This window comes from Danio aesculapii, chromosome 20, assembly GCF_903798145.1.
Source record: "Danio aesculapii chromosome 20, fDanAes4.1, whole genome shotgun sequence".
Lineage (NCBI taxonomy): Eukaryota > Metazoa > Chordata > Actinopteri > Cypriniformes > Danionidae > Danio > Danio aesculapii.
The window spans coordinates 38,407,217-38,433,256 of record NC_079454.1 but is presented as its reverse complement, the minus strand read 5'-3'; the positions used below and the strand labels follow the sequence as shown (position 1 = coordinate 38,433,256).

Here is a 26,040-nt window from a genome sequence, read left to right as displayed (position 1 = left end):
CAAACCTCCAATCCAAATACAGTGCATAATTTAGATCAAAATAAATTCATCAATTAGATTTAAAGCATCTTTCCAAACAGTTCTTTCTCCCTCTATTTCCCAGCGACATTCACTTTGGATGATCTCAAACAGCACCTGTATATAGCATTGGGAAGAGCAGCTTGGCAAACTGATCCAGGGAGAGTGATGGGGGTGTGGTGGAGGGCTGGAGGTGTGTAGAGAGTGGCAGGAGTTTTCTGAGAGACTCCACAACCTGCTCTCTTTCAACACAGCTTTCCTCTCTGCTTGTGGATAGACGACCAAGCGAGACTGGCTTGCCAATTAAAGAACTGTGCATCATGGATTTTTCCTTCTTATTCTTAATAAGTGCTCTTGTGTTCATACTGGAACAAGGTAAACGACTCCTGTTTTCCTTATATTTATATTCTTAAGTCTTGCTTTAAAGGTGAAAATTTCAATTGTTCATCTAGTTTCCTCTAGATTGTTCTTACGTGTCATTATAAGATTCAGTCTGCTTTGTTACTTTTTCTACTTTGAATGCATTGTAGTGTATAAGCTCTGCATACCCAGTACTGAGACTGTGACACATTCTTTAAATTTCAAGGTCCGTACTGGCCCAATACCCCCATAAGTGGTTCTGTTCTCTCATCAGTTGGAATCGAATAACTTTTGCATAGTTTATGATAGAAACATTTTTCTTTTTGTCATATGATTACTGACATGTGCAGAAATTACAGCAGCTACGACAACACAGAACCTAAAAGGTACACTTTCAAATTTTTCAAACCCCTTTTTTGGAGGGGGTTATTATAACATAGACAACATATACAATTACTTTAATCACTTTCTCACAGCACTGTAAAAAATGCAGGGTAAGTTAACGTAACACTTTTAACAAATTTATGTGTATTGAACATGAAAAATTTAAGTTGTCCCAATGAAATATCAATATATATATGGGCGAGGCAGTGGTGCAGTAGGTAGTGCTGTTGCCTCACAGCAAGAAGGTCACTGGTTCGAGTCTCGGCTAGGTCAGTTCCCGTTTCTGTGTGGAGTTTGCATGTTCTCCCTGTGTTCGTGTGGGTTTCCTCCGGGTGCTCTGGTTTCCCCCACAGTCCAAAGACATGTGGTACAGGTGAATTGTCTAGGCTAAATTGTCTGTGGTGTATGTGTGTGTGAATGGGTGTGTATGGGTTTCCCAGTGATGGGTTGCAGCTGCAAGGGCATCCGCTGCATAAAACAAATGCTGCATGGATGGCAGTTCGTTCCGTTGTGGCAACCCCAGATTAATAAAGGGACTAAGCCAATAAGAAAATGAATGAATGAATATATATATATATATATATATATATATATATATATATATATATATATATATATATATATATATATATATATATATATATATATATATATATATCAGAGAATGTCTTCTATAGGTGGTCTGTCAAGCCTACTTACCTACATGAAGTACACTAAGAATTGCATGATGCTGGAAAAAAAGTGTCTTGTGCATACACTGTAAAAAGTGATAATAAAGTGTAAAAAAATTAACCCATCGCCTTAAAAATGACAAGCTGATTTTACTTTAAAATTTTAAGTCTTTCTGTTATAACTTAGAACTATTATGTTCACTTAACCTAACTTTTATAATTATGCACTTACTTTATTTACTTAATAGTTTTTCCAAGCTTAGTTTCTGATTTATCAGAGTTTGCCACAGCAGAATGAACCCCCAACTATTTCAGCATATGTTTTACACAGCAGATGCCCTTCCAGCCACAACCCAGTCCTGGGAAACACCCATGTACTCTCACAGTCACGCATTTATACAATTCACCTGTACCACATGTCTTTGGACTGTGGGGGAAACCGGAGCACCTGGAAGAAACCCACGCAAACATGGGGAGAACATGCAAACTGTCACCCATATGTAAAAATTCTGTCATCATTTACTCGTTCTCCACTTGTTTCAGTTTGCTTTTTATTCGTCTGTTAAACACTAAAGAAGATATTTTAAAGAATGTTATTTTAAAGAACTGACTTCCATAGTATTTCCATAGTAGTAAGGAATAGTATATGTTTTTCCATATTTTTGGATCCATTTCCTCTATTAGTAACTATTTTACTAACTACTACTATAATACTACTACTGAACTACTTAAACAAATTGCTGTCAGATTGCGTTCAATAGCCATTTCACACCCAAAAAAAAAGCCTTATTTCTTTCCTCTGTAGGCTTTATAATCGTAAGGCACAATTTGGCCTTCGGCGACACGGTGGCTCAGTGATTAGCACTGTCACCTCACAGCAAGAAGGTCGCTGGTTCGAGTCCCGGCTGTGTCAGTTGGCATTTCAGTATGGAGTTTGCATGTTCTCCCCGTGTTCACATGGGTTTCCTCCAGGTGCTCATCACAGTCCAAAGACATGCGGTATAGGTGAATTAAATAAACTAAATTGCCTGTAGTGTATGTGTGTGAATGAGTGTGTAATAATGTTTCCCATTATAAAGTTGCAGCTGGAAGGGCATCCACTGTGTAAAACATATGCTGGTTAAGTTGGCGGTTCATTTCTCTGTGGTAACCGCCTGATGAATAAAGAAACTAAGCTGAAGGAAAATGAATGAAATTGACCCTCTTTTGAGTTTCATAGAGGAATGTTCTTCTTTTTTGGGGTTAAAATATCTGTTTTATATTATATTTGATAATATGTTAATTAGCTGTGTAGATTTCGAATGTTGTTTGAGCAAGTTACAATATGGAGTTAGTTGAATTAGGCTTCAATTTGGCGTAAAATACAACTTAATCCGTCTGGTTTGAGCATGGAAAGGGGTAAACTCCCCATGTGTACGCCATCTTCTATGGACCACAGAACATATAACTTCTCTCACACTGGAGCAAAAGTTGCCTCCAAATGGTCTGGGTGGAGGAAACGAGGCTTTTGCCCTGTGGGTATAGGCTTTTTTAATAGTGTGTTGAGTTCACAGCCAGTGCAAGTTTTCTCTGCAAACATTCATTCAAGCTGTGATACATTCGAAATTTAGATTGTGATCATTTTCTGTTTTAAAAGGGATACTTTCTTGAATCGATTACCATGGTTGCAAGTTGGCTTTTGTATCTTTCATTTCAGAAGTAGTGCAAAAGTCTTGGGTTTTAGGCTAGGAATAATATACTTTATTGCACAGTAATGTTTTTGCGGTTAATTACTGAAACTACAGCGCAATTTCTACTCTAGTTTTGAGTTTCTATGTCTACATTGCATTGCTACAGTAACAACAGGAGATGAGATGTTCTGGTTCAACGCTGGTGGTTATGAATTTATGGTAATCCCTTTACAATTCTATGCTGATCCACCTGGGCAGTCCTCTCTCTCTCTTCAGGGCACGGGCCACTAAATTAAATTCTTCTTGGTAAAACAAACTGTGCTAAGGAGTGTTACGGAGCTTGTCTTGAATTTCACATATAGTCTCGCTTTGGTATGGAGTAAGAGCAGTCTAGCCTTAAAATATTGCACGGATGAAGAAAACGTTTCCTGAATGTCTTTCTCATGATTTAGGATTGGATGGTATAAAGTCAGTTGAATGTGAATGATGTCAGGAATTTTAAGCAGACATTCCAATGGATTTGTAACAAATTCCAAGCTCCAAATCTGAGCTACGCATGATGATTCATTATGCTTATCTGATATATGACTATGAATCCCAGCGCTTCATCCCAACTGACGCCTCGAGGACATGAATGACAACTGGTTTCCAGCATCTAAACAAAAGTCAGTTCATGTGTTGCGTATTCCATAGTTAGTCCCTTATAGTATTGTGATGGATCACTGTGATCACTCCCAGATCACTTTCAGCCAGACCTGGGCATTCAGTTTCATGTTTCTATAAGGCCCCGGAAGCCTCAGGCCCCGCTCACTTGATTGAGCACCTCAGGAGTCATTCTGGTTACTGGGTTCCTCCGGTTAAAACAACTCAATATATCCTGAACAAAACACCTTCCTGAAGCTGAGCCTTCGAGAGGGCAAGACCTTTATCCGTCTTCATCTCACTTTGCTTTAAAAACTTTTTGATACGTATTTATTGGGTTTTACTGTGTCCAAAATGCTTTATTTACTCATGGATTAAGTTCACTGTACTCATTAGGATTAGTTTCTGAACTTAAATGGTTTGTTGCAATCGGTTTCCTCGAATGGTTTGAGTTCCTCAAATGGTTTTACAGTGTATAATGGAATTTGAATCAGAAAAATTAGCAAAAACAAATTTACTTTGAATTAATTGCATGTGCATTTTGTTTAAAAACAACTAAATAAATAAATGTTTTAACTTTAAATGAAATCTGGGAAAAACAGAACTGAATATATTTAAAAACTTAATAAAACGGATTTCACGGGTCTCTGCTTGTTGTTTGGTCTTCTCCTCTGAGATTTATTTGTCTGTTGAAGATTAACCATGCTCCCAATGAGTAAGTGATCTGTTTTTGATTCAGCTTTTAAAACCCCAGCCATCGGAAGCTGTAGTGGTGGTTTGCTTTGTAGCATCTACATGCGCTGCTGGAATTCTACAGGCATAAAATGTGGTTGGCCACAGATTCGTATTTGCTGTCTTCTTTAAACATGCTCCACATGGCTTTTTATTCACCACAACCTTAAGGAAGCCCAACCAGAAGTATTTTGTTTTTAGATTTGCTTTCAATTGTATAATATTCTCTGACAACCTATATTGAATTACATGAAATCTGGATCTGTATAAGAAAACGTTGCTGAAATGCAAGTGAAGATGTCAAACTGACAAATATTTTGACAAGTTTTGTATTAATTTAGACCTGGTCTGATGGGAAAATAGTGTTTGTGTATTTGTAAACTAGATTTCATTCTGAATTATGAGTATTGATTGTATTGATATTATTTGCTATTAAGAAGGTCTCTAGTTTGAGTCCCGACTGTGTGGAGTTTGCATGTTCTATTCGTGTTCATGGTTTCCTTCGGGTGCTCCAGTTTCCCCCACAGTCCAAAGACCTGCGCCGTAAGTTAATTGGATTAATTAAATTGGCCGTAGTGTATTAGTGTTTGCATGAACGTGAGAGTGTATGGGGGTTTCCCAGTACTTGGTTGCCACTGGAAGGGCATCAGCTGCTTAAAAAATATGCCGGAATAGTTGGCAGTTCATTTTATTGTGGAAGCCCCTGATAAATCAAGGACTAAGCTGAAGGAAAATGAATGAATGAATAGTATTTGCCTGCAATATCAAGTAAAATAAAGACAGTTATATTGTGAAATATAATCTCATGTATTCATTTGGCAGATCAGTACAAGGGATGGATAAAAATCATTTCAAATCGCCAGAGAGCAGCAATGTATAGTAAATGCTATGATAAGTCCAAGTTTAAAAAAAACCCAAACATTTCATTTGTTACACTGTAAAACCTAACAGTGAAAATCACTAAATAAAATAAGTCGGTTTAACTTATAATTTAAAAATAAAAGTTACTTTGACTTAATGAAAAAGACTTATGGGAACTCATAAACTGATTATATTAAGCAGAACTTAATATATAATGAATTTTATTTGTCATATTAACTTAACTCTAATGCTAGAAGCCATTTGAGATACCAAACCTTTGTTGCTATATAGTTATTTGGAATTTGTTTTGTTCTAACTGAACTGATACCAATTTGATAACTGAACTTAAAATGTTTAAATTACTACTATACATATTGGATGTCATCAACACAAATAATATATGTGTATATTACTCATTATATATAGCATAAGTTTACAGTACTCAAACCATTTTGTGTCAAAACGTAAATAGCTTAACGCAATCAGTTTCCTCAAACAGTTTGAGTTGAGTTAACTTAACATTGGGTTTTACAGTGTAGTTTTAAGATATTTTTTTCTCAAAGGATTACAGAGAATGTTCTACAGGTGGTTTGTCAACCCCACTCACCTGTGTGAAGCACACTCAGAATTGTACAATGTTTTCCAAGAAGTATACAGGGAGCTTTTAAGAAAGTGTCTGGTGCTGATGGAGATGAACAGAGTGTCTACAGGTGGTTTGTCAAGCCCACTCACCTGCATGAAGTAGACTAAAAATTGCATGATGCTGGCGCATAAACTGAAACAAAATGATGTCTGCAAAACTGTTGTAAACAATTTATATGGGTTGAATTTAAACAAATTAAATTTAGTAATGTTCAACTTAATTTGTTTCTTTAAATTTAGCTCAGATAAATTGTTTACAACCACTTAACTTAAAATATTTTAGTAAATCCAATAAATCATCTTTGATCAATTTTTTTCAGTGTACACTGTAAAAAGTGATTTAAACCCCTTGCCTTAGAAATGACAACTTGATTTTACTTAAAAAAAAAAAAGTATTTTTGTTGTAACTTAGAACTGTTAAGTTCACTTAACTTAATTTTTATAATTATGCATTAAGTTAATTTACTTAATGATAATTATAATTTGAAAGGAATGAGTTAACTCAATTTTCCATTCATTCTTTTATTCACTCATTTTCCTTCGGCTTGGTCTCTGATTTATCTCTGAGTTTGCACAGCAGCATGAACCGCTAACTATTTCAGCATATGTTTTACACAGCGGATCTACAGTATGGCAGTATGGCATCATTGTGAAAATTTACATTTCGGAAGTTCCAGTCTTCAAATATTGTGTTGTTAATATTATAGTAAATGTCTATTGATTTTGCAAGTGTCCTTGTTTACCTGTTCCTCAAACTTCTTTTGTTTGTCAGTCTCAGGGTCCCACACAAACAGAAGTCCATCTGCGAGTGCTGCTCCACAAATTCACCGGCGTGAAAGGCGCTGCTCCTGTGAAAACCTGAAGGACAAGGAATGCGTGTACTTTTGCCACATAGGAATTGTGTGGGTCGATACACCCAGGTACATCAGTCAAGCATTGATTTATCTGTGCTTCTTCATAGATCTCTATTGAGCAACACACTGAGTGAAGAGAGAGCAGTTGTGTGGGGGACTGATGTCGGTAACCTGTACACACTGAAAGCACGTGTCTGGTTGTGTTTAAGTGTGTGGTCTCATTAATGTGGCCCACGCATGGAGACCTGAGGACAGGCAGACTGCCTTTGGTGAAAAACAACCCAGAAATCCAAGATTGAGGGTCTGGCTCTTGGGAAGTGAATTGAGTGTGAAGGCTTTTTTATCTGAAACAAACATTCACTGTACATTCAGAGGCACACAACCTTCGAATCAGAATCGGCACAAAACTAAAAGGTCAGATTTTTAATGCCATAACACTTGACACATTTAATAAAATTGACTTAATTGTGGGAAAACCCTGTATGTTATTGGCATTCTAACAATGTTATAACAATAATCAGTGTTAAAGGGATAGTTCACCCCCCCCCCAAAAAAAAATACTCACCCAAAAGAAGACATTTTCAAGAATGTTGGAATCCTGTAATCATTGACTTCCAAGGGAAAAACAAATACTGTGGAGTTCAGTGGTTACAAGTTTCCAACATTCTTCAAAATGCCTTCTTTTGTGTTCAACAGAACAAAAAAACTCAAATTGGTTTGCAACAAGTTGAGGGTGAGTATTTTTGGGGGTGAACTATCTCTTTAACACTAATTATTGTTAAAGCATTGTTATAACGCAAATAACATATGCTATCTACCTTAAAGTGCAGAGTTTTCCAACAAATAAGTCAATTTTATTAAATGTGTCAAGTGTCTTGGCATTGAAAATCTGACCTTTTATTTTTGTGCCGATTCTGATTCGAAGGTTGTGTGCCTCTGAATTTACAGTGAATGTTTGTTTCAGAAAAAAAAAAAGCCTTCACACTCAATTCACTTACAAAGAGCCAGACCCTCAATCTTGGGTTTCTGGGTTGTTTCATATTCATATTTGGGTGAACTATCCTTTTAAAGAGCGCAAAAACTGCAGTAGCGATAGATGCAGATAGCATAGTTATGCTAATAGGTTAAAGCAAGAGGCGTATGCTCAGGAGATTAAATTAAATTGGTGATAACAAGATGTTTTTAGTGGATTTTGTGGCAAAATAATATGGAGCACATGGTCATTTTTTGTAAAAAATAAAAGCAAAAATAGTAGCGAATGAGAAATTAACTTTATGATAAAAATCAACTCAACTCCAAACACAAACCACACAGCAGCAACAACAGTAAATGGTGACAAACAACCATTTCATTGATTTATGTTATATACATATACATATACATATACATATACATATACATATACATATACACATACATATACATATACATATACAAATACAAATACATATACATATACAAATGCTAGACTGTTAGAAAATCAGAAATCTGAAGATTCAAAAAAGAAAATTATTAAAGCTGCTAAAATTAAGTTCTTAGTAATCCTTATTACTAACCAAAATTTTGTTTCAATATTATTACAGAATGAAATTTACAAAATGTCTTCAATCCATGAATTCAATTCTTTACTTAAAATTCCAATTATTTTTGGCATTAATCCTATATATATATGTTAGTTAATTAGGTTAACTAGGCAGGTTAGGGTAATTAGGCAAGTTATTGTATAATGATGGTTTGTTCTGTAGACTATCAAAAAATATATGTAGCTTAAAGGGGCTAAGAAATTTGACCTTAAAATGATTTTTTAAAAATTAAAACTGCTTTTATTCTAGCCGAAATAAAACAAATAAGACATTTCTTTACAAAACAGCATTGGCGTATACTGGCCTTGCATACATAATACATACCAATTTTTTCTACATTTATTTTAAAAGGGTAAATCATTGGACAACAGTGGTTTGATCTGAAGCCAATCGAGAAAAAAAAAAAAAAATCTTAAGGGGCTAATAATACTGACCTTAGCAGCTTCTAAATTTCTTTTATTGTTTTTTTATTCCAGCCAAATAAAAAAATAAGACTTTCCCTGAAGAAAAATAACTGAAAAAATATCTTTGCTCTGTTAAACAGCTTGGGAAATATTTGAAAAATAATAAAAAATGCAATAACTGGGGCTAATAAATGAAATGAAATGCACTTTAAAATATAAGCTGTTCTCTTTCAGTCAGGTCATTCCCTATGGCATGGGCTCGCGCCTGAGACGGGATGTTGAACGATGTCATTGCATCAACAGGAAAGATTCAAAGTGTTTGCGGTTTTGCTCCTACTTGTCTCTCCAGAAAAAGTGAGTGTCCTTTTTGAATTCACCCTGTTGAATTCACACGTGTCAGTTCATTACATTCTACTGATGCACTACTTTGTAACTTTTGCAGAGATGAAATTAGCACATTCAGACGGTACCAGCCAAGAAACTACAAAGAACGGTACAAGTTTAGCTTCCTCCAGATGTTGAGGAGACGCAATTCAACACAAACAACCTGAGTGGGATGAAAAAACCTAGTAACTTACTGTACATTATTCTGTTTGGGTGGCAAGCCTGGCCATATGTCTGAATACGAGTGCTGTGAAGGGATTACAAAGTGCAGAAATCATTTCTATGTCATGAAAAGCTAGCCTCTCATTAGTGACAGTAGATGAAGCAAATAGGAGGGATCTGACAGCATATCTGTTAAAACCATAGTGCTTCTAATTGACGTGTATTGTACAATTTGGAAGAAATGAAGAGCCCACTTCAAGATTATTATTGGTTATATGCATTTGCCATCAACTGGTTAAGTCTCTTTCAAAATATTGAGCAAAAAATTCTAAATACAAATCTTAGATATATCCAAATACAGAACTTTCTTTTTCTTTAATATTTAGAGCTACCATTGAGTGCATTGATTCAACATGAAATATTGTCCCATGATATCTACACAGTGGGTAAAGTTATCTAGAAATGATTTTATATGCTCAATGTGCTATATGCACAGCTAGTGTTTTTCAGCCAATGATTCCGAATGACTTCCGGTTACGGTGAAAGCTGTATGTGACTATTTTCATTTTCGTAAGGATCCTTTTACAGCATCAGCAGTAAGTCAAAAATAATCAGTTAAATAGACTCAAGCATGTTTGGTTATTAAAGCGTAAAACAAGAGATGAAAAACGATTTAAACGCATATCTGTCAAATAACAGTTTCTGTATTTTGTGTTTTCTGTTTATTTAGAGAATTGCATTATGGGAGCTTGATCTCTGCTCTGTTGACTTTTGATGTTGAAACTTCAACTCTATACTTGAATAAATTAACTTTTATTGAGATTTCAGTAGTTTGAGTTAATATATTGTACATGAAATAATATATAAGTCTGTAAAATAACAGAGAATTTACTGGCAGTTTATTACAAGATTTTTGTACCAAACACCGACACAGACAATATATCACTTTAAACTATTAAAAAATGTTAATAAAAGTTCCATTCAAACTCTTCAATGTTGAAAGTTGTTGGAAGAAAGATCAAGGTCCCATAATGCAGTTCAAAGCATAAATAAAAATGAAAAAAAAAAAAACACAAAAATGGAAAACTGCTATTTATATTTTTACAACGCACGGAATGAGTGATATGACATGATGCATAAACATGCATCAAACACTTATATTCAGCAGGCATGTGTTGCCTCATTAATTTTCTGAATATACGTTAAAGTAAGACGAAGTTAAACTGGCATTATGCCTCTTGGGAGTCCGCTAAATACATTTCTAATCCACATATCCCACATTTTGCATTCTGACAGGCTATCATGAGATTCATGGTTGCATTGCATTACATTTTTTATAACGCCAGTCTCATTTTCAAAATAAGAGTCCCACATACTGAACATAGTATGTATAATACAAGTTTAAATAAACACATAAATAAGGGAAATAATCATAATTATAAACGTTATGGCCAATCAAACACTGCTGTGGGTGTGCATATTAATTATGCTGTGTAGATCGTCAGAGTCTGTCTTTTGTTCTTATTTTATACTCTTATTTTATATATTAGATTTACATAAGAACAAGGAAACAATGATGTCACAGTATGCCATTCCATTAAACAGTTATTATCAAGCTCTGCTTAGGCATATCCAGAGTTTCATTCTATGGCACATTTAAGGTCTAAAAACGTGGGGTATTATGAATTCGTCTTCAAATTTTGAAAACACATTATCTACATACATTTTAGTTAAGACACATATATTACTGGCAAATCCAGAGAATCAATAATGGTTTCTGAAGTCGTCTCTTCATTTTTTCCCCGAGAGCTGTATATATATCCTCTGTTGTTTTCAGTTTTGTTTCTTTATAATGACTGTGTTTAACTATTTATTGAGGACCATAGCGACTTATGGGCACTTTATTCATGACATTAAACATGTTAGTTGCCTTTGCTAAAAATGATTCTTGAATCCAGTTTGTATTAAGAGTCACAATGAGATTTTTTTCAGGGTTTTAACTGAATTTCAGAATTTCTGTAAATTAAGTAGTATTTATTATTATTATTATTTTTAAATAAAGAGTAATTTTTACCACAGCCATAACACACTGCAGCCCAAGACCGGTTACTCACTGAAGCTAAATAGGGCTGAGCCTGGTCAGTACATGGGAAACACATGGGAAAACTAGGTTGCTGTTAGAAGTGGTGTTAGTGAGGCCAGCAGGGGGTACTCAACCTGCAGTCTGTGAGTCCTAATGCCCCGGTATAGTGAATGGGACAGTCCAGGGCTTTTAACTGGCCATACCGGGCCGTGCCAATAGCCTGGGAGCATGAGCAGTAAGGCTGAAATCATGTCGTGTTTCCACTGTTGGGCTAGTAGCTCACAGCCCGTCATGCAAACGCTGACCCCAGAACGTCCCCCGAATCAAACATCACACAACCCGCCCAGTTCAGCGGGAATCAGGCAGGCAGATGCAGCACACCATCGCAACATCATGAAACTATTAAAATGAAGACAACCGAAACAAACAAATGACACGTTACTGTACAGCATTTCATTATACTGTAAGTCCATACGCACAGGCCTATGTATTCTCATTCATTAAATTTCTTTACTCGCCGACCAACTGTTGGCATCGTGCATCGAGTGGTCTTACCACTAATGGAGAGATGACCCAGCGCACCATCCATATTATAAAACCACAGAAATTTTCCGGTAATAACTCAGTATAAAATGTATTTTATTAAATTTTGCTTAGATAAATGCCGCAAACATTCTGCCCAAATGCAGAGCGACCTAAAACATATACATTTTTGCCTAAGCTATATGACACTTAATAGGTAATTCCCCTTTATTTAAGAGAATAATTTAAAGGTGTTGGATATTATTCGGTTATCTTAAGTAAAGGAAACTGTTAAGTGTTTCTGGACATAAGAGCAAGTAATAAAACATAGGCTATAGCCTCTATTTCGTTGCGCTCAGCAGCTATACACTAATAAAGCTCTACAATTAAAATTTAATTTTTACATTTCCACATCATATAAAAACATAAACACTTGTTTGAGGACATAGAACACCTTTTTTACCTGCAGTTTTTTCCAATGTTTGTAAAGCAGCGCTGCAGGACTGAATGACAGAAAAGAAGGTAGTCTCTAATGGTTTCGCTCACCCCAACAAAAGCTCTGTTTGCACGATTTGATTATTGTCATCATATCCAAATACTTTATCAATAATATTTCAAACCTCCTCCGTTGTTTATTGTTTTTAGAAAATATCTCAAATCTTTTTTTTCAAATAGGCCTTTGAAAGTTTAAAATGGCTTGAAACGGTTTAATTTATGTATATGTAGAGCTTTTGTTTGTTTTATATTGGTTTATTTATTTAATGTGATTTTATTATATCTGATATTTTTATTTGTTAAATGATTTCAATATAGCTTATTTTATCTAGATATGACACTATTGTTTTGAGTCTACAAAAGTGGACACGTAATTTGTAAAGTTTTATGTCTTTCTGTTGTATTCATATTTTGAAATGTCTCCAAAATGAATAAAGAAAAAAGAAAACCAGCTCGCATAGCTGTCAAGTGAGCGCTTTTTCAGCCGGTCTCACATGCATCCAAACGCGCACGTTTCAGGCACAAACACATGATTTAAACTTGATAAAAACTCTTGACAACTGTTACTGGCTGCGGTGTCTTTAATATGGTGTAAAGATTACTATGCGTTATTAAAACATCGAGGAGGATGCAGCAAAGAAATATCACTTATTAAATTCAAACTGCTTTATTATTTTATGCAACACCCTTACATTTAAAAGGGAAACGAAAGGGCGATCTTAGGCAAAAAAAGGACCCCTATCCTATAAGGTGTTTTATGGAATAGCCTATCTTAAACTGACCAGCTATATGTTTTTCTTTTTCTTTTATTTATTTATTTGTTTGGCGCATGTACTCGTGTGCGATTGGAAAACTAGTGTAATGGCAGCATGCCATCTTTACCAGACTCGGGCAAACTTCGCCTCTTACTTCATCCCAAAGCCCCAGGCCCTCTTTGGCCCATGGTATTCGGTGAGCTGAAAAAGGTTGGCCGCTGCCCCGAGAAAGCCCCGCTTTGGCCCAATCAGGCCCCGGAAGTGACAGTGGAAATGCGACTGGCCCTGGCTCAACATAGCACGCTCGCTTTAGGCGCGAAAGTGGAAATGCACCTATTAAAAATATGGCACTAACCCCGATGTGTTGGCCAAATTCCCTCCATCGGCCCTTACCAAAACACACTATGCGGAGAATAACAACAGATCATGATTTATCAGTAGTGGAAAGTTGGAATTTACGATCTAATGACTGAACTGAATATTTACTGTAATGTGAAAAAACAATTAATATTAATAATAAAAATAAACATTATTAAGTCAATGTTTATGAAAATAATGACCAAAAAAATTATATTTTGAGAAAGACTGTGCACATATGCCATAATTGTGCACAGTCTTTCTCAAAATATACAATTTTTGGTCATTATTTTCATGATTTTATACTGTGATTCAGACTTAAAACAAGACAAAAATACTTTTAACGTTAGTGTCAGTGAGGTTAAATATATAGAGAAAGAGTGGCAGACATACACTTACAAGTTAAGCAGAAAATAACATCAGAGCAGTATAGTGTGAGAGAAACCGATAAAACTGTCATCGAGCCTGGAGATCAAACAGGAGTCTCATCATGGGAGAATCTAATGGCAAAGCTAAATGTTTCCACTGTGCTAGAGGCTAGCAATTTTCTGAATAGCTGCACTCACTCTTTCTTTTGCTGTTGTTGTTTTCCATGATGTGATGTGTAAAACCTTTCTGGCAAAAAAACCCAATATTGTTGGTTGGTCTGCCCTCTGAGAGATCATATATTGAAGGATCGACCATATAGTTAAGGTGAATAGTAGTCGGAATCTTTAAACGAGGCTTGCTATTTATCTCCATTCATTTTTGGCATCATCAGGAATGCTGGTTTACCTCACAGGAAGGCTTTCACAAGAAACTTCTGGAAGGAATTTGTGGCGCTCTCATTTACTACTGGGACAAAGGAACAAACACTCTCTATTCCTGTCGCCCTGTTTCAGTCAGACGCACCGAGGCAGCCACTGACCGCATTGTTAGGTTCCTGGAAACACCCCGACAAAACCCAACAAAAGATTAAAAGTGAGCTAAAAATGGACCATTAAGATTATCCAGGTACGGTGACATCACACACTGAAAAACAATGATTTATATATTATGATTTATTATAAACAATTTATATGGGCTAAATTTAAACACACAAATTAAATTTAGCAATGTTTACCTTCATTTGGTTGTTTAAATTTTTGATACAGTCCAAGCGTGTGCAAGCTCTTTTAGTACAAGATTAATTCAACCCCGGTGTTACAGCGAAGGATACAGGAAGTCTTTTTTTCCAACAGTAATCAGATTGTATAACCAAAATCATACCAGATAAATTGTGCTGAACTGAATTGGATATTAGATATGGACAAGTGTTTACTCGTTTCTGGAACTAAGGTGTGCAGTATGAAATGTAATTTTATTATTGTTTTTTATATATATATATATATATATATATATATATATATATATATATATATATATATATATATATATATATATATATATATATATATATATATATATATATGTAACTTATTTATTTTTAGTATGGAGAGCTCTGCTGTGACATGTGAATTTCCCTTTGGGGATTAATAAAGTCAAAGTCAAATTCAGCCCATACACATTGTTTGCAATCATTTACCATAATAAGATGTAGTAAATCTAACGAATCCCATTTTTTATGGTATAATCCGGTTTTATCATGATGGCTAATTATGCAACCTTGTACATTTTCTTTTTTTAACTATATAGCAAGTTAAAGAACAGCATATTGTCTCAAATTTATTTACTCACTCACTCGCTTATCTATGACTACGTTTACATGGACATCAGTAATCAAATGATTTGACCTAATCTGAATAAGACAATAATATGATGAAGGTGTTTACATGAGTTTCTTTTTGAATGTTCCTTTCATGATCCCGTTTTACATGTTATCGCATTTAATTCGATAAACATCATTGCGTCACCACACTATCCACATTTCCGTCCGGAGTTTCATGTAATTTCGGGTGTTTCATTTTAAATTGGTCGACTTTAACTGCAGTTCAGCACTTTTACTTTCATTTAGGAACATTTCATGCATGCCCCCCATGACAATTGAGATATTGGATGCAAATATGAACGGCTGCAAGAGTGTAGTTTTACCTAAAAGGTCCATATTAATACCTCAAAGGTAAATATTAGTGCCTAAATGTACAAAAGTGTTTCTCCTAAATTTTTAAGGTACTAATATACACTTTTGAGGTACCAATATGGACCCTTCAAGTGCAAATGTGTACTTTTTGAAAAGGTACCACCCCAGTGACAGCTCGCATACCTTTATTTCTGAGAGTGTACCGTACATCCTGGATGGCTTGTATTTTTGGGTGATAAAAAACCTTTAATTCTTGGCCATAATCTACTTTTCCAATTCTTTTGTAGTGACCTACTGTATATTATCATGTTAAAATTACAGCCATAAAAGCAGATTGTGCCGAATGTCCAGACACAATGCAGACACTTCAGTAGGAAATTATGTTACTGTTAAAAAAAATAAGAAAGACACCATCTGGTTTAAGTGCATTTAATATGCAGGATGTCACATTTTCATCAAACATCCATCCACGCTAAACAACGATGATCTACACTGATAACCAGAGCAACACAAAACAACCCTTGGTGAGCATAGAAATCTCTTAAAAGCATTTAAAATAAATACCAAGTCAGAACAGCATCATTAATCTACAGCAATACGAATGTCTGAATGTGTTAGATTTGGTGTATAGCTGTTGCTTTCCGTTTCATTTTGCCTTCTTGTATAGCAAGTGTATTGAACTGAACAATGCTCACACTGTAAAAAAACTGTAAAGTTAATCAGTAGTAGATCATGTAAAGACTAAAATAGAGAGCATTTAAATAATTACAAAATTAAAGTATTAAAGTTTCACTAATTTACAATGTACTGCTTAAGGTGAGGAAAGCTAAACCAAGGCTAAATTCACAAGCAGGAAAAATGCAAGCTCCAAACCATTCTTGTTCTTTGAGCCCCCAACAGAGGAACTAACTAGTATTCCTCAAGTTCGCTAGTGAGTCTTTGGTTGTAAAATGGTCCCATTTCTGTTTTTTACTTTTACTTTTTACTGCCGCAGCAACAATTTAGGCATTTTTACTGTCGCAGCAACAATTTAGGCATTTATATATACAAAAGTCTCAAAAAACAATGTGCAAAAAGAGAAATTATGCAAAACAGAAATTAGAAAAAGCACGAATAGTAAAATATATTATGAATATTTACAGATCACATAGTCAGTATAAGCTGAAAATCACAGTTTGTAAAATCCTCTTTCATAGCTTGCCCTCTCTATAGGGTTATGCGTTTCTCAACTCCAGTCAGGGAAGGTGGAAGGGCTTGGAGGGTTAAACTCAGTATAATATCCATCCCGGCCTTCTTGCTTTAGAATTTAGTGCTGTTGCTAAAGCTGTCTGACATGATAATGTTCTTGTAGAAGTTGTCCGAGCGCACAGAGCAATAGCCCTTTACCTTGTCCAGGACCTGGTGCACGGGAAGAATGGACGAGGAAGGCTCTCCGTCAGAAGGGCTGCATTTGGGACTGCTCTGATTGGAGGAGCTTTTACCTGCAAATATGCCACAATGCTTGAGTGAGGGACTGAATATACCTTTATGCTACGTGCAATTGAGTATTGATGCCAAAGTATCGATACAAGATAAATACAAATGAAATGATTTTCAAAAATGTTTGCTGCCTCAATGGAAAAAAAGACTGGAATTTACAGTTTATTCAACTTATGGTCACACACACACACACAAAAAAAAGGGTGAGTCATTATTTGTCCATGCCATTCTGTTGGTTTTCCATGCCTTTATGCAGAGTTTAGGCAAAACATTCCAATACACATGCACCTTCGATCCCATTCTATAAGAGTATGCATTCATCTGAACAAGTTAAAGAGATCAGTTCATCCCAAAATATAAATTTAGTGTTAATTTACCCATGCTCATGCCATCCAAGAGTCTTTTTTTTTTTTTTTAGTTTTAAAAAGACTCTCAAAGACACTTGTATGTTACAAATAACCAAGGACCAGAGTTTTCAATAAATGTATTTTAATGTTCTACTGATTAATAAATATCTCCTAAATCTTGAATGGCTTAAAGGTAAATTAACAACAATGTTTTTCATTTTTTGGTCAACGATCACTATAAGATTAAACCTCATTGGTTCTTGCAAAAACTTAAATGTGCCAGATGACACACAAGAATAAACCTCATTGGTTCTCACTCATCAAGCAAGTATTCTTGAGCTTTTGAGACCAAGTATTAGTGCTGAGTTTCTGCAGGTTTCGTCAGATCAAATTTTACACTTTTTAGGACACTTTTAAGACCATTATGGATGAAAATGTATACTATTACAGGGCTAAACACACAAAGACTTTTTAAGGCCTAAAATAAGACTTTAAGACACTGCAGCCACCCGGAAATGATGAAAACACTTAGCTTATCATATGTGAATAAAACACTAGATTAAATCTGTGCATCACGCTTCATTTGTTGAAAATCACGTTATTTTTTCATATATCTTTAAATATATACAGCTACTCAGCTAACACGAAAACAACAGTCATATTTTTCTAGTTCCTCCGAAGGCCCGCCCTTAAGAGGCTCTGATTGGTCTGCTAACATCTTGTGCTGTGATTCGTAGATCAGCTCCCTGTCACCAGGAAGCATCTCTGTTATAACATTACAGCACATCTGGCCATGCTCCTTCACTGCACAGGGTGAATGCACGTAACTTGAAGGGTTTATGACATCATTAACCCAGATGTATTTTTATTTTTTTTTGTAGTTCCCAAACTTCGTTCACTGTAGGCTTTGCAAAGCTAACTCTGCAAAAGCCAATGTCTCACTTTGCATTGAACTATGAGTGTATTACATTGAGAGATGTTGTTCATGTTTACACATCTACATTAGACATCAAGTTTAAAATATGATATCATTGTGGACCACCCCTTTAAGTGATCATGTCTATTCTAAAGCTAGATCACACTGCTTCATTCATATAGATTTATTTTTTATCTTATGAATATTTTGTTTTGTCAAAGTTTGGGTGAACAGACTTTCAACGGAAGGACAAAAATCCCTCAGAATTTGCTAAAAATATCTTCATTTCTGTTTTGAAGATGAAAAAAAGATTTCACTTCACAGGGGTTCAGAAAGACATGAGGGCAAGTGAATTACAAGAGAACTTTCAGTTTTTCTGCAATATATATTGTGTGAATATAATAGGTGAATATAACTATAATAGCATAACTATAATAGGTAAATATATAAATACAGTTTCACCAATGACTTAAAAAGCTCTATTTAATATAATATTACAATAAATTACAATTTTACACTCGATAAATTGTGGGTTGTTGTAACCCAACGTTGGCTCAACCAATGTTTGGGCTATTTTTTTACTCAATGGTACTAAATGTTTTGGTTTTTCCATATTTGACCAAACGTTGGAATTGAACAATCCAGCATTTTTAAATGTTTAAAGTTTAAAGTTTAAAATGGAATACATTCTGGGGACTCTAAAAGTACAGATATTAAATGAGTAAATGTAAGGAGCTGTATGGTTTAAACTGGTTTGAATCGCTTAAACAGTTACAGGCTCAAAAAACATGTTTAACCCTTTAACTGCCCCACCAAAAAATAATGTCGCTAGATAACACACTCAATGCATTTTTTTTCAACACATTCCATAAATTCTAAAACAGCAACCTCTACCAAATGGTTGATTTGTCGGTTTATGGTAAAAGTACCGAAATTACTATGAAAATCAGAAAATATGAAGTTTAAGACCAATTTATTTAAAAACATTATCAAAATAAAACATTTATGAATACCAAATCAAGTATACCATAAAATATTTCAGATTCTCATTTAACATGTTTTCTTGAACCAAAATAAAACCAAAAACCAAAATCAAGTGTAGTAGAACAACAGAATTATGTTTGTTTGATTTTTAGTAAACAAATAATTCTGTGTAGTGTAAACCATTATTAAAAACAGTCATTCTTTTAATGACTTTAACAGTCAAAACATGGTCAACCATTTTGTAGAGCAGGCAGCTAAAGGGATATGGTAATATTTGGTTAAATTTTGCAATGACTCCACAAATCAAGTGTTCTGAATTGTGGTACCTGATAAACTATGTTACTATAAATCCTGTGACTATTGCGGATGAACAAAATGCAATTCCTATGCTAAAACAATATGTGCAGCCCTCCCTGCAAGATCAAATAAAGAATAAATCTCTATTTAACACACAATCTTTCTCACTATTCTTTGCAACTACTGTAAAAAGTTCTTTGTCTTTTATTTTTTGCTAGATATGCAAAATACAGAACTAAAAAAAGTGAAAGGGACGTGTATTTTTAATATTAAAGGGAAAGTTCAACAATAAATAAAACATTGACTCACCCTCATGGGGTTTCAAATCTTTGAGTTTCTTTCTTTCTTTTGCTGAACACAAAAGACGACGTTTTGAAGAATGCTGTAAACCAGTAACCACTGACACATTCATAGTAGGAAAAACAAATTTCACCATTTCACCATTCCTCAAAATATCTTCTTTTGATATTTGGCATGTTTGGCAGAAGAAAGACACTCAAAGAGGTATGTGACGTGCGAATGGTGAGGAAATAATGGGTGAACCATCCCTTCAAATGCGTCAATGTCTTCCAGTGACAAACTATCAACCAGATGACCCCAAGTAATGAGCAGCACCAATTACACAATTAAAAATCGAATCTGACAGTGTTTTTAATCTGTGATGTTAGGTGCATTATTAGTGTCAAACAGCATGTGCATATCATCCATCATCTGCATGGCCAGCATGTAGAGTGATCCTGCTGCGATGATGAGGTTTTACTGTTTATGGTTTTACATATTTTAGTGGCAGTCGGTGCAAGCTGGGTATTTTTTCCCAGTGGGAGCATTAACACTGCCACACAAAAAGAAAAAAGAACAAAGGAGACAAATAACAACAGCCCACCGTGCTGAAAATTAGTGTCAAACAGAGTGCAAATGACATTCAGAACTCCTAAAAGACACTAAAGCTTATCAGTGTCCAGTCAAAAATGTGTGGGAATCTAAACTGTTAAGATTTTACAATTATTTATTCAGAATTGCAGTGTTTTTTTTGTATCACTATATATCATTGTGCTAGCAACATTATTAAATGTCACATGTCATCATTTCTGGGTCCAAACTCTCTGTCAGATACCAAAAGTGAACAACAGATGGCACTAATATGTGATATGACTAAACAGTGGGTCATAAACGTTCATTAGAAGAGTTCTCGATTTAAATGAACAGAGGTTTAGACCAGAAAACAGTATTTTATCCCAGCAAGCCTTTTTTGTGTGTCTAATAGATGTTTAAACAAAGATAACTCGGCTAAAACAAGACTGCATTTAGGATGTCAGTGAAAATCTAATAGATGTCTAACAATAATCAAAAGACAAAGTCATCAAATAGGACTACACATGAAGAGTGCCTTGGTTAGTTTAATTTTGGACTATTTTTACAGTAGACATTTATTAAAATTTCACTGACAGCCTTAATTTAGCCTTGTTTTAGCCAAGATGTCTATGTTTACATGCCTTTTAAACACAAAATTGCTTGTAATATGTGATATGACTAAACAGTGGTCATAAACGTTTATTAGAAGAGTTCTCAATTCAAATGAACAGAGATTTAAACTAGAAAACAGTATTTCATCCCAGCAAGCATTTTTTTGTGTGTCTAACAGATGTTTAAACATAGATAACTTGGCTAAAACAAAACAAAATTTAGGCTGTCAGTGAAAATCTGATAGATGTTTATTTAACAATACACTGTAAAACCCAAAAAGTTAAAGTAACTCAAACCATTTGAGGAAACCAATTGCAACAAACCATTTAAGTTCAAAAACTAATCCTAATGAGTACTGTGAACTTAATCCATTTGAGTAAACGCAGCAATTTGAGCACAGTAAAAGCCAACAAATAAAGAGAACTCAAACCAACTTGTACTGTAAAACTCAATAAGTTAAGGCAACTCAAACCGTTTGAGGAAACCGATTGCAACAAACCATTTGAGTTAAAAAAAAACGAATCTATATGAGTACAGTGAACTTACTTCATTTAAGTTGAAGTAATTAGGTATTTAACTAACTCATTACCTTCAACGCTGATTCCAAAACTCTTTTCAAATGAGTAGAATTAACTTTCAGTCAATTTTGAGTTAACTACACTCATTTAATTTGATAGAATTAACTGTTGGGTTTTACAGTGTAGATAAACTAGTCATCAACTAGAAAGAAATGAATGACTGCACATGTGAAGTCTATGTCTTCTATGTCCATGTCTAATTTTGGGCTTTTGTTACAGTATAGACATCTATTAGAATTTCACTCACAGCACAAATTTAGCTTTGCTTTAGCTTAGATGTCTATTAAAGAAAAAAAATGCTTGGTGGGATACATTAAAACTTATAGGGGTCGTTAACCCAAAATTGAACTACTCACCCCCATGTCATTCTATGCCTGAGACCTTCATTCGTCTTTGGCACAGAATTAAGATATTTTGAACGAAAACCGAGAGCTCCCTCTATAGAATGCAACAATCCAGACTTGTTCAAAGTCCAAGAAAGGTACTAAAAAACATTTGCTGTATCCCAATTCTCATACTATCTGTCCTAAATAGTATTCGAAAATACCATTTGTTATGTCCCAAAACAGTATGTTGAAAAGACTATGCCAAAGGTTACCAGATGGTCTGCTTCTTCTGGTAGAAATCAAAAGTGTAGAACTGTCTATACTCCAACCGTTAAAATTGTCCACAATACATTGCGGATATGTAAGACTAATCGTCAAGAAAGGCTTTGGTAGACTGCAAAAATCTTTTCTTATTTAGATTTTTCTTCTTTCTACTTCAAATATCTAAGAATTCTTATATGAATGAAGAAGCATTTTCTAGGCAAGCAAAACATATCGTCTTGTTTTTTAGAAATAATATGCCAATATTAAGTTTTATTATTAAGAAATAATCTGTCAATGGAGTAAACAAAATAATCTTGTTTTTCCTTTAGACATAAGATTATTTTGCTTACCGCTTTGGAAGATATTTTGCTTGTTTTAAGGAAAAACTCACCTAATTTTGGCATATTATTTCTTAAAACATGACAATATGTTTTGCTTATCTAGAAAATTCTTCTTGATTTAAGTAAAGAGATTTCTTACTTAAAATGTAAATGAAATGTAAAGAGATTTCTCTGCATGAATGAGTCGCGAATGGGAGATTAACCTGCTGCTTAAATCTCCAAAAAGGTAGGTGATTAAATATGAAAGAATTGTGGATGATTAACGGCATGTAACTAAGCAACATAATGGTTCGTTAATGACAGTGTTGGGGTAACGCATTACAAGTAACGTGAGTTACGTACTGTAATAACACTTTTCTAAGTAGCAAGTAAAGTAACGCATTAATATAATAATAAATAGTAATAAGTTACTTTTTTAAAAATGCAACTCGAGTTACTTCTAGATTAATTAATATGCTTTTACAATTTTTTTCCTAAATTAAAATTAGTGTAATCACGTTGAATCACACTCAATGAGAAAATGAGCTTCCCGCGAGAACAGACAAAAACCAAGATGGTGGCTTTTCTCATTATTTTGAACACATGGAGGAAAAGGGAATTGTCTCAATGGACAGTGATTTTACTGAAGTAATAAGGCAAAAATACAAAAGTAGCAAACACATTTCTTTAAACTTTCATTAATCTGTATATACGGGATGTATAGTGTCAGGAAGTTTTCAGAAGGTAACGTTTTTTAATTATTTTTTCATTCGTTTTTTTAAGGTAAATGAAGGTGTAGGTTATACACTGCAGAGCTCCTCTATTTAAAAAAAGAAAGAAAAATACCCTGCAAGTTCTGAAAGAGATCAAGCCTCAGGCAGGTATGAAAAAATAACTCAAAAGTAACATAACACATTACTTACCATAAAAAGTAACTAAGTAATGCAACTGTAGTTACTTTTTTGGGAGTAACTCAATATCAGAATACATTACTAAGTAACGTTCCCCAACACTGGTTAATGAGGTAGCAGGGTGTCCCAACCTTGCATATGCTTCACAAAATATACTTTTAGGATGTAGTATAAGTGAATTGAGACACAGCAATTGTCAAAATAGACCATGTCTTTCAATAGTAATATTATGAGGCTATACAAGAATAATTTTGTATGCACATAAAACAAAAATAACGCCTTTATTCAACAGCCTCTTCTCTTTAGTGTCAGTATAGGGAGCGCATTTACAAGAGCGAGGAGCACTCCCTGTATCACCCGCACATGACTTCTTGTTTGAAACACAGCATCCAAGCTAATATGTCAACAGTGTGACATGCATAGAGAACTGCGCTCTCATGAAAACAAAAGAAACTGTTGAATAAAGTCGTTGCATTTGTTTTATGAGTGCACAAAAGTACTATTTCAACTTCATAATATTCTAATTGAACAACTTAAGGCATATGGTTTGTTTTTAAGGATTTTTTTAGTATTTTGTTGCAGTCTATGGAGCTCTTGGATTTCACTTAAAATACCTTAATTTGTGTCCGAAAGATAAACAAAAGTTTGAGGGGTTTGGGTGAGTAATTAACAGTTCAGTTTTTATTTTTGAGTGAACTAATCCTTGAACAAGCAGATAGTTCTGACAGTGATAACCAGCAGCAGTGTGTTTTCTTGTTCTTGAATGTCACTCCACAGCTTGGATTCAATCCAACGGGCAACTATTCCATCACAACAGACACCTAATTAATTTTTAGGGGGTCAAAAAAGCATTCATGTGTTAGGAGTTAGACTAGGTATTAAGTCTAGGGCCGCTGGATTGAATTCAGTCTCTCCCAACAGGGGAAGCTGATCACATGAATAGAGGAAAGCAGTGTAAACTTAAGCTGGCTTGTGTGGTTTTACCTCAGGAAGTCTCTCCATGGCATTATTGCAGGGTACTATCTATACCACAAACATAAATACAGACACACAGCACCACTGAGTCCAGGCGTACAGTCACACAACAAGTAACATAGTATAGCAAAGCACACAAGGCATGAAGGGCAATACCATTACTAAAAATAGACAAGCATTACACATAAAAGCAATGTATTACTGAGAGCATGCTAATGAAAGCTTTCAAGCACTACTGGAATCAAATAAAAGTTTTAATTTTAACCCTTTATCGAGCAAGGTTTGGTACATATGACCGATGGAAAAAATAAAATATGTAGTCCTTCATACACTCACCGGCCACTTTATTAGGTACACCTGTCTAACTGCTCGTTGACGCAAATTTCTAATCAGCCAATCACATGGCTGCAACTCAATGCTTTTAGACATGTAGACATGGTTAAGACGGTCTGCTGCAGTTCAAACCAAGCATCAAAATAGGGAAGAAAGGTGATTTAAGTGACTCTGAACATGGCATGGTTGTTGGTGCCAGACGGGCTGGTCTGAGTATTTCAGAAACTGCTGATCTACTTTTTCACACACAACCATCCCTAAGGTTTACAGAGAATGGTTCGAAAAAGAGAAAATGTCCAGTGAGCGCAGTTATGTGGGCATAAATGCCTTGTTGATGCCACATCGAACCTTGAGGCAGATGGGCTACAGCAGCAGACGACCACACCGGGTGCCACTCCTGTCAGCTAAGAACAGGAAACTGAGGCTACAATTCGCACAGGCTCACCAAAATTGGACAATAGAAGATTTGAAAAACGTTGCCTGGTCTGATGAGTCTCGATTTCTGCTGTGATAATCGGATAGTAGGGTCAGAATTTGGCATCATCTACATGAAAGCATGGATCCATCCTGCCTTGTATCAATGGTTCAGGCTGCTGGTGGTGGTGTAATGGTGTGGGGGATATTTTCTAGCCATACTTTGGGCCCATTAGTATCAATTGAGCATCGTTTCAACGACACAGCCTACCTGAGTATTGTTGCTGACCATGTCCATCCCTTTATAACCACACTGTACCCATCTTCTGATGGCTACTTCCAGCAGGATAACACGCCATGTCATAAAGCGCAAATCATCTCAGTCTGGTTTCTTGAACATGAAAATGAGTTCACTGTACTCAAATGGCCTCAACAGTCACCAGAACTCAATCCAATAGAGCACCTTTGGGATGTGATGAAACTGGAGATTTGCATCATGAATGTGCAGCTGATAAATCTCTGTCACTGCATGATGCTATCAGGTCAATATGAACCAAAATCTCTGTGGAATATTTCCAGTACCTTGTTGAATCTATGCCACGAAGGCAGTTCTGAAGGCAAAAGTGGGTCTAACCCGGGACTAGTAAGATGTACCTAATAAAGTGGCCGGTGAGTGTATATACTAATATGTACTAATTTGGGGTCGGTAAGACAAAAGGTTTCTAGGAAAACATCTGAATTAAAAGTTAAAACAGCAATATTTTGAAATTAATCTTATTAAACATAACTTAGTT

The 26,040-nt window shown here is 35.1% G+C and overlaps 2 protein-coding genes across 14 annotated transcripts in view; one reads left to right on the top strand and one right to left on the bottom strand.

Annotated features, from left to right (window-relative positions):
* Positions 1-257: 257 nt before the first annotated feature.
* On the top strand, positions 258-11,354 carry si:ch211-202p1.5 (uncharacterized protein LOC103909337 homolog). The gene is made up of 4 exons (XM_056481565.1): positions 258-393; positions 6,753-6,900; positions 9,056-9,175; positions 9,264-11,354. The coding sequence occupies exons 1-4, from the start codon at positions 339-341 to the stop codon at positions 9,370-9,372; spliced, it is 432 nt and encodes a 143-aa protein (XP_056337540.1). The 5' UTR covers positions 258-338; the 3' UTR covers positions 9,373-11,354.
* A 4,697-nt stretch (positions 11,355-16,051) lies between these two features.
* adgrg6 (adhesion G protein-coupled receptor G6) overlaps positions 16,052-26,040 on the bottom strand; it is an 88,660-nt gene continuing 78,671 nt past the window's right edge. For 12 of the 13 annotated variants that reach the window (XM_056481059.1, XM_056481060.1, XM_056481062.1 and 9 more), the window contains one exon: positions 16,052-17,119. In XM_056481059.1, coding sequence (XP_056337034.1) covers positions 16,938-17,119 — 182 coding nt within the window. In that variant the 3' untranslated portion in view covers positions 16,052-16,937. Of the gene's footprint in view, positions 17,120-24,508; positions 24,548-26,040 lie in introns of all 13 variants that reach the window. The other variant, XM_056481064.1, reaches the window with a different exon arrangement.

Coding starts and splice junctions, on each gene's coding strand:
- si:ch211-202p1.5 (XM_056481565.1), top strand. CDS start 339: ATGGATTTTTCCTTCTTATTCTTAATAAGTGCTCTTGTGTTCATACTG. Junction 394..6,752: donor TGTGTTCATACTGGAACAAG/GTAAACGACTCC, acceptor TTTGTTTGTCAG/TCTCAGGGTCCCACACAAAC. Junction 6,901..9,055: donor GTGTGGGTCGATACACCCAG/GTACATCAGTCA, acceptor GTTCTCTTTCAG/TCAGGTCATTCCCTATGGCA.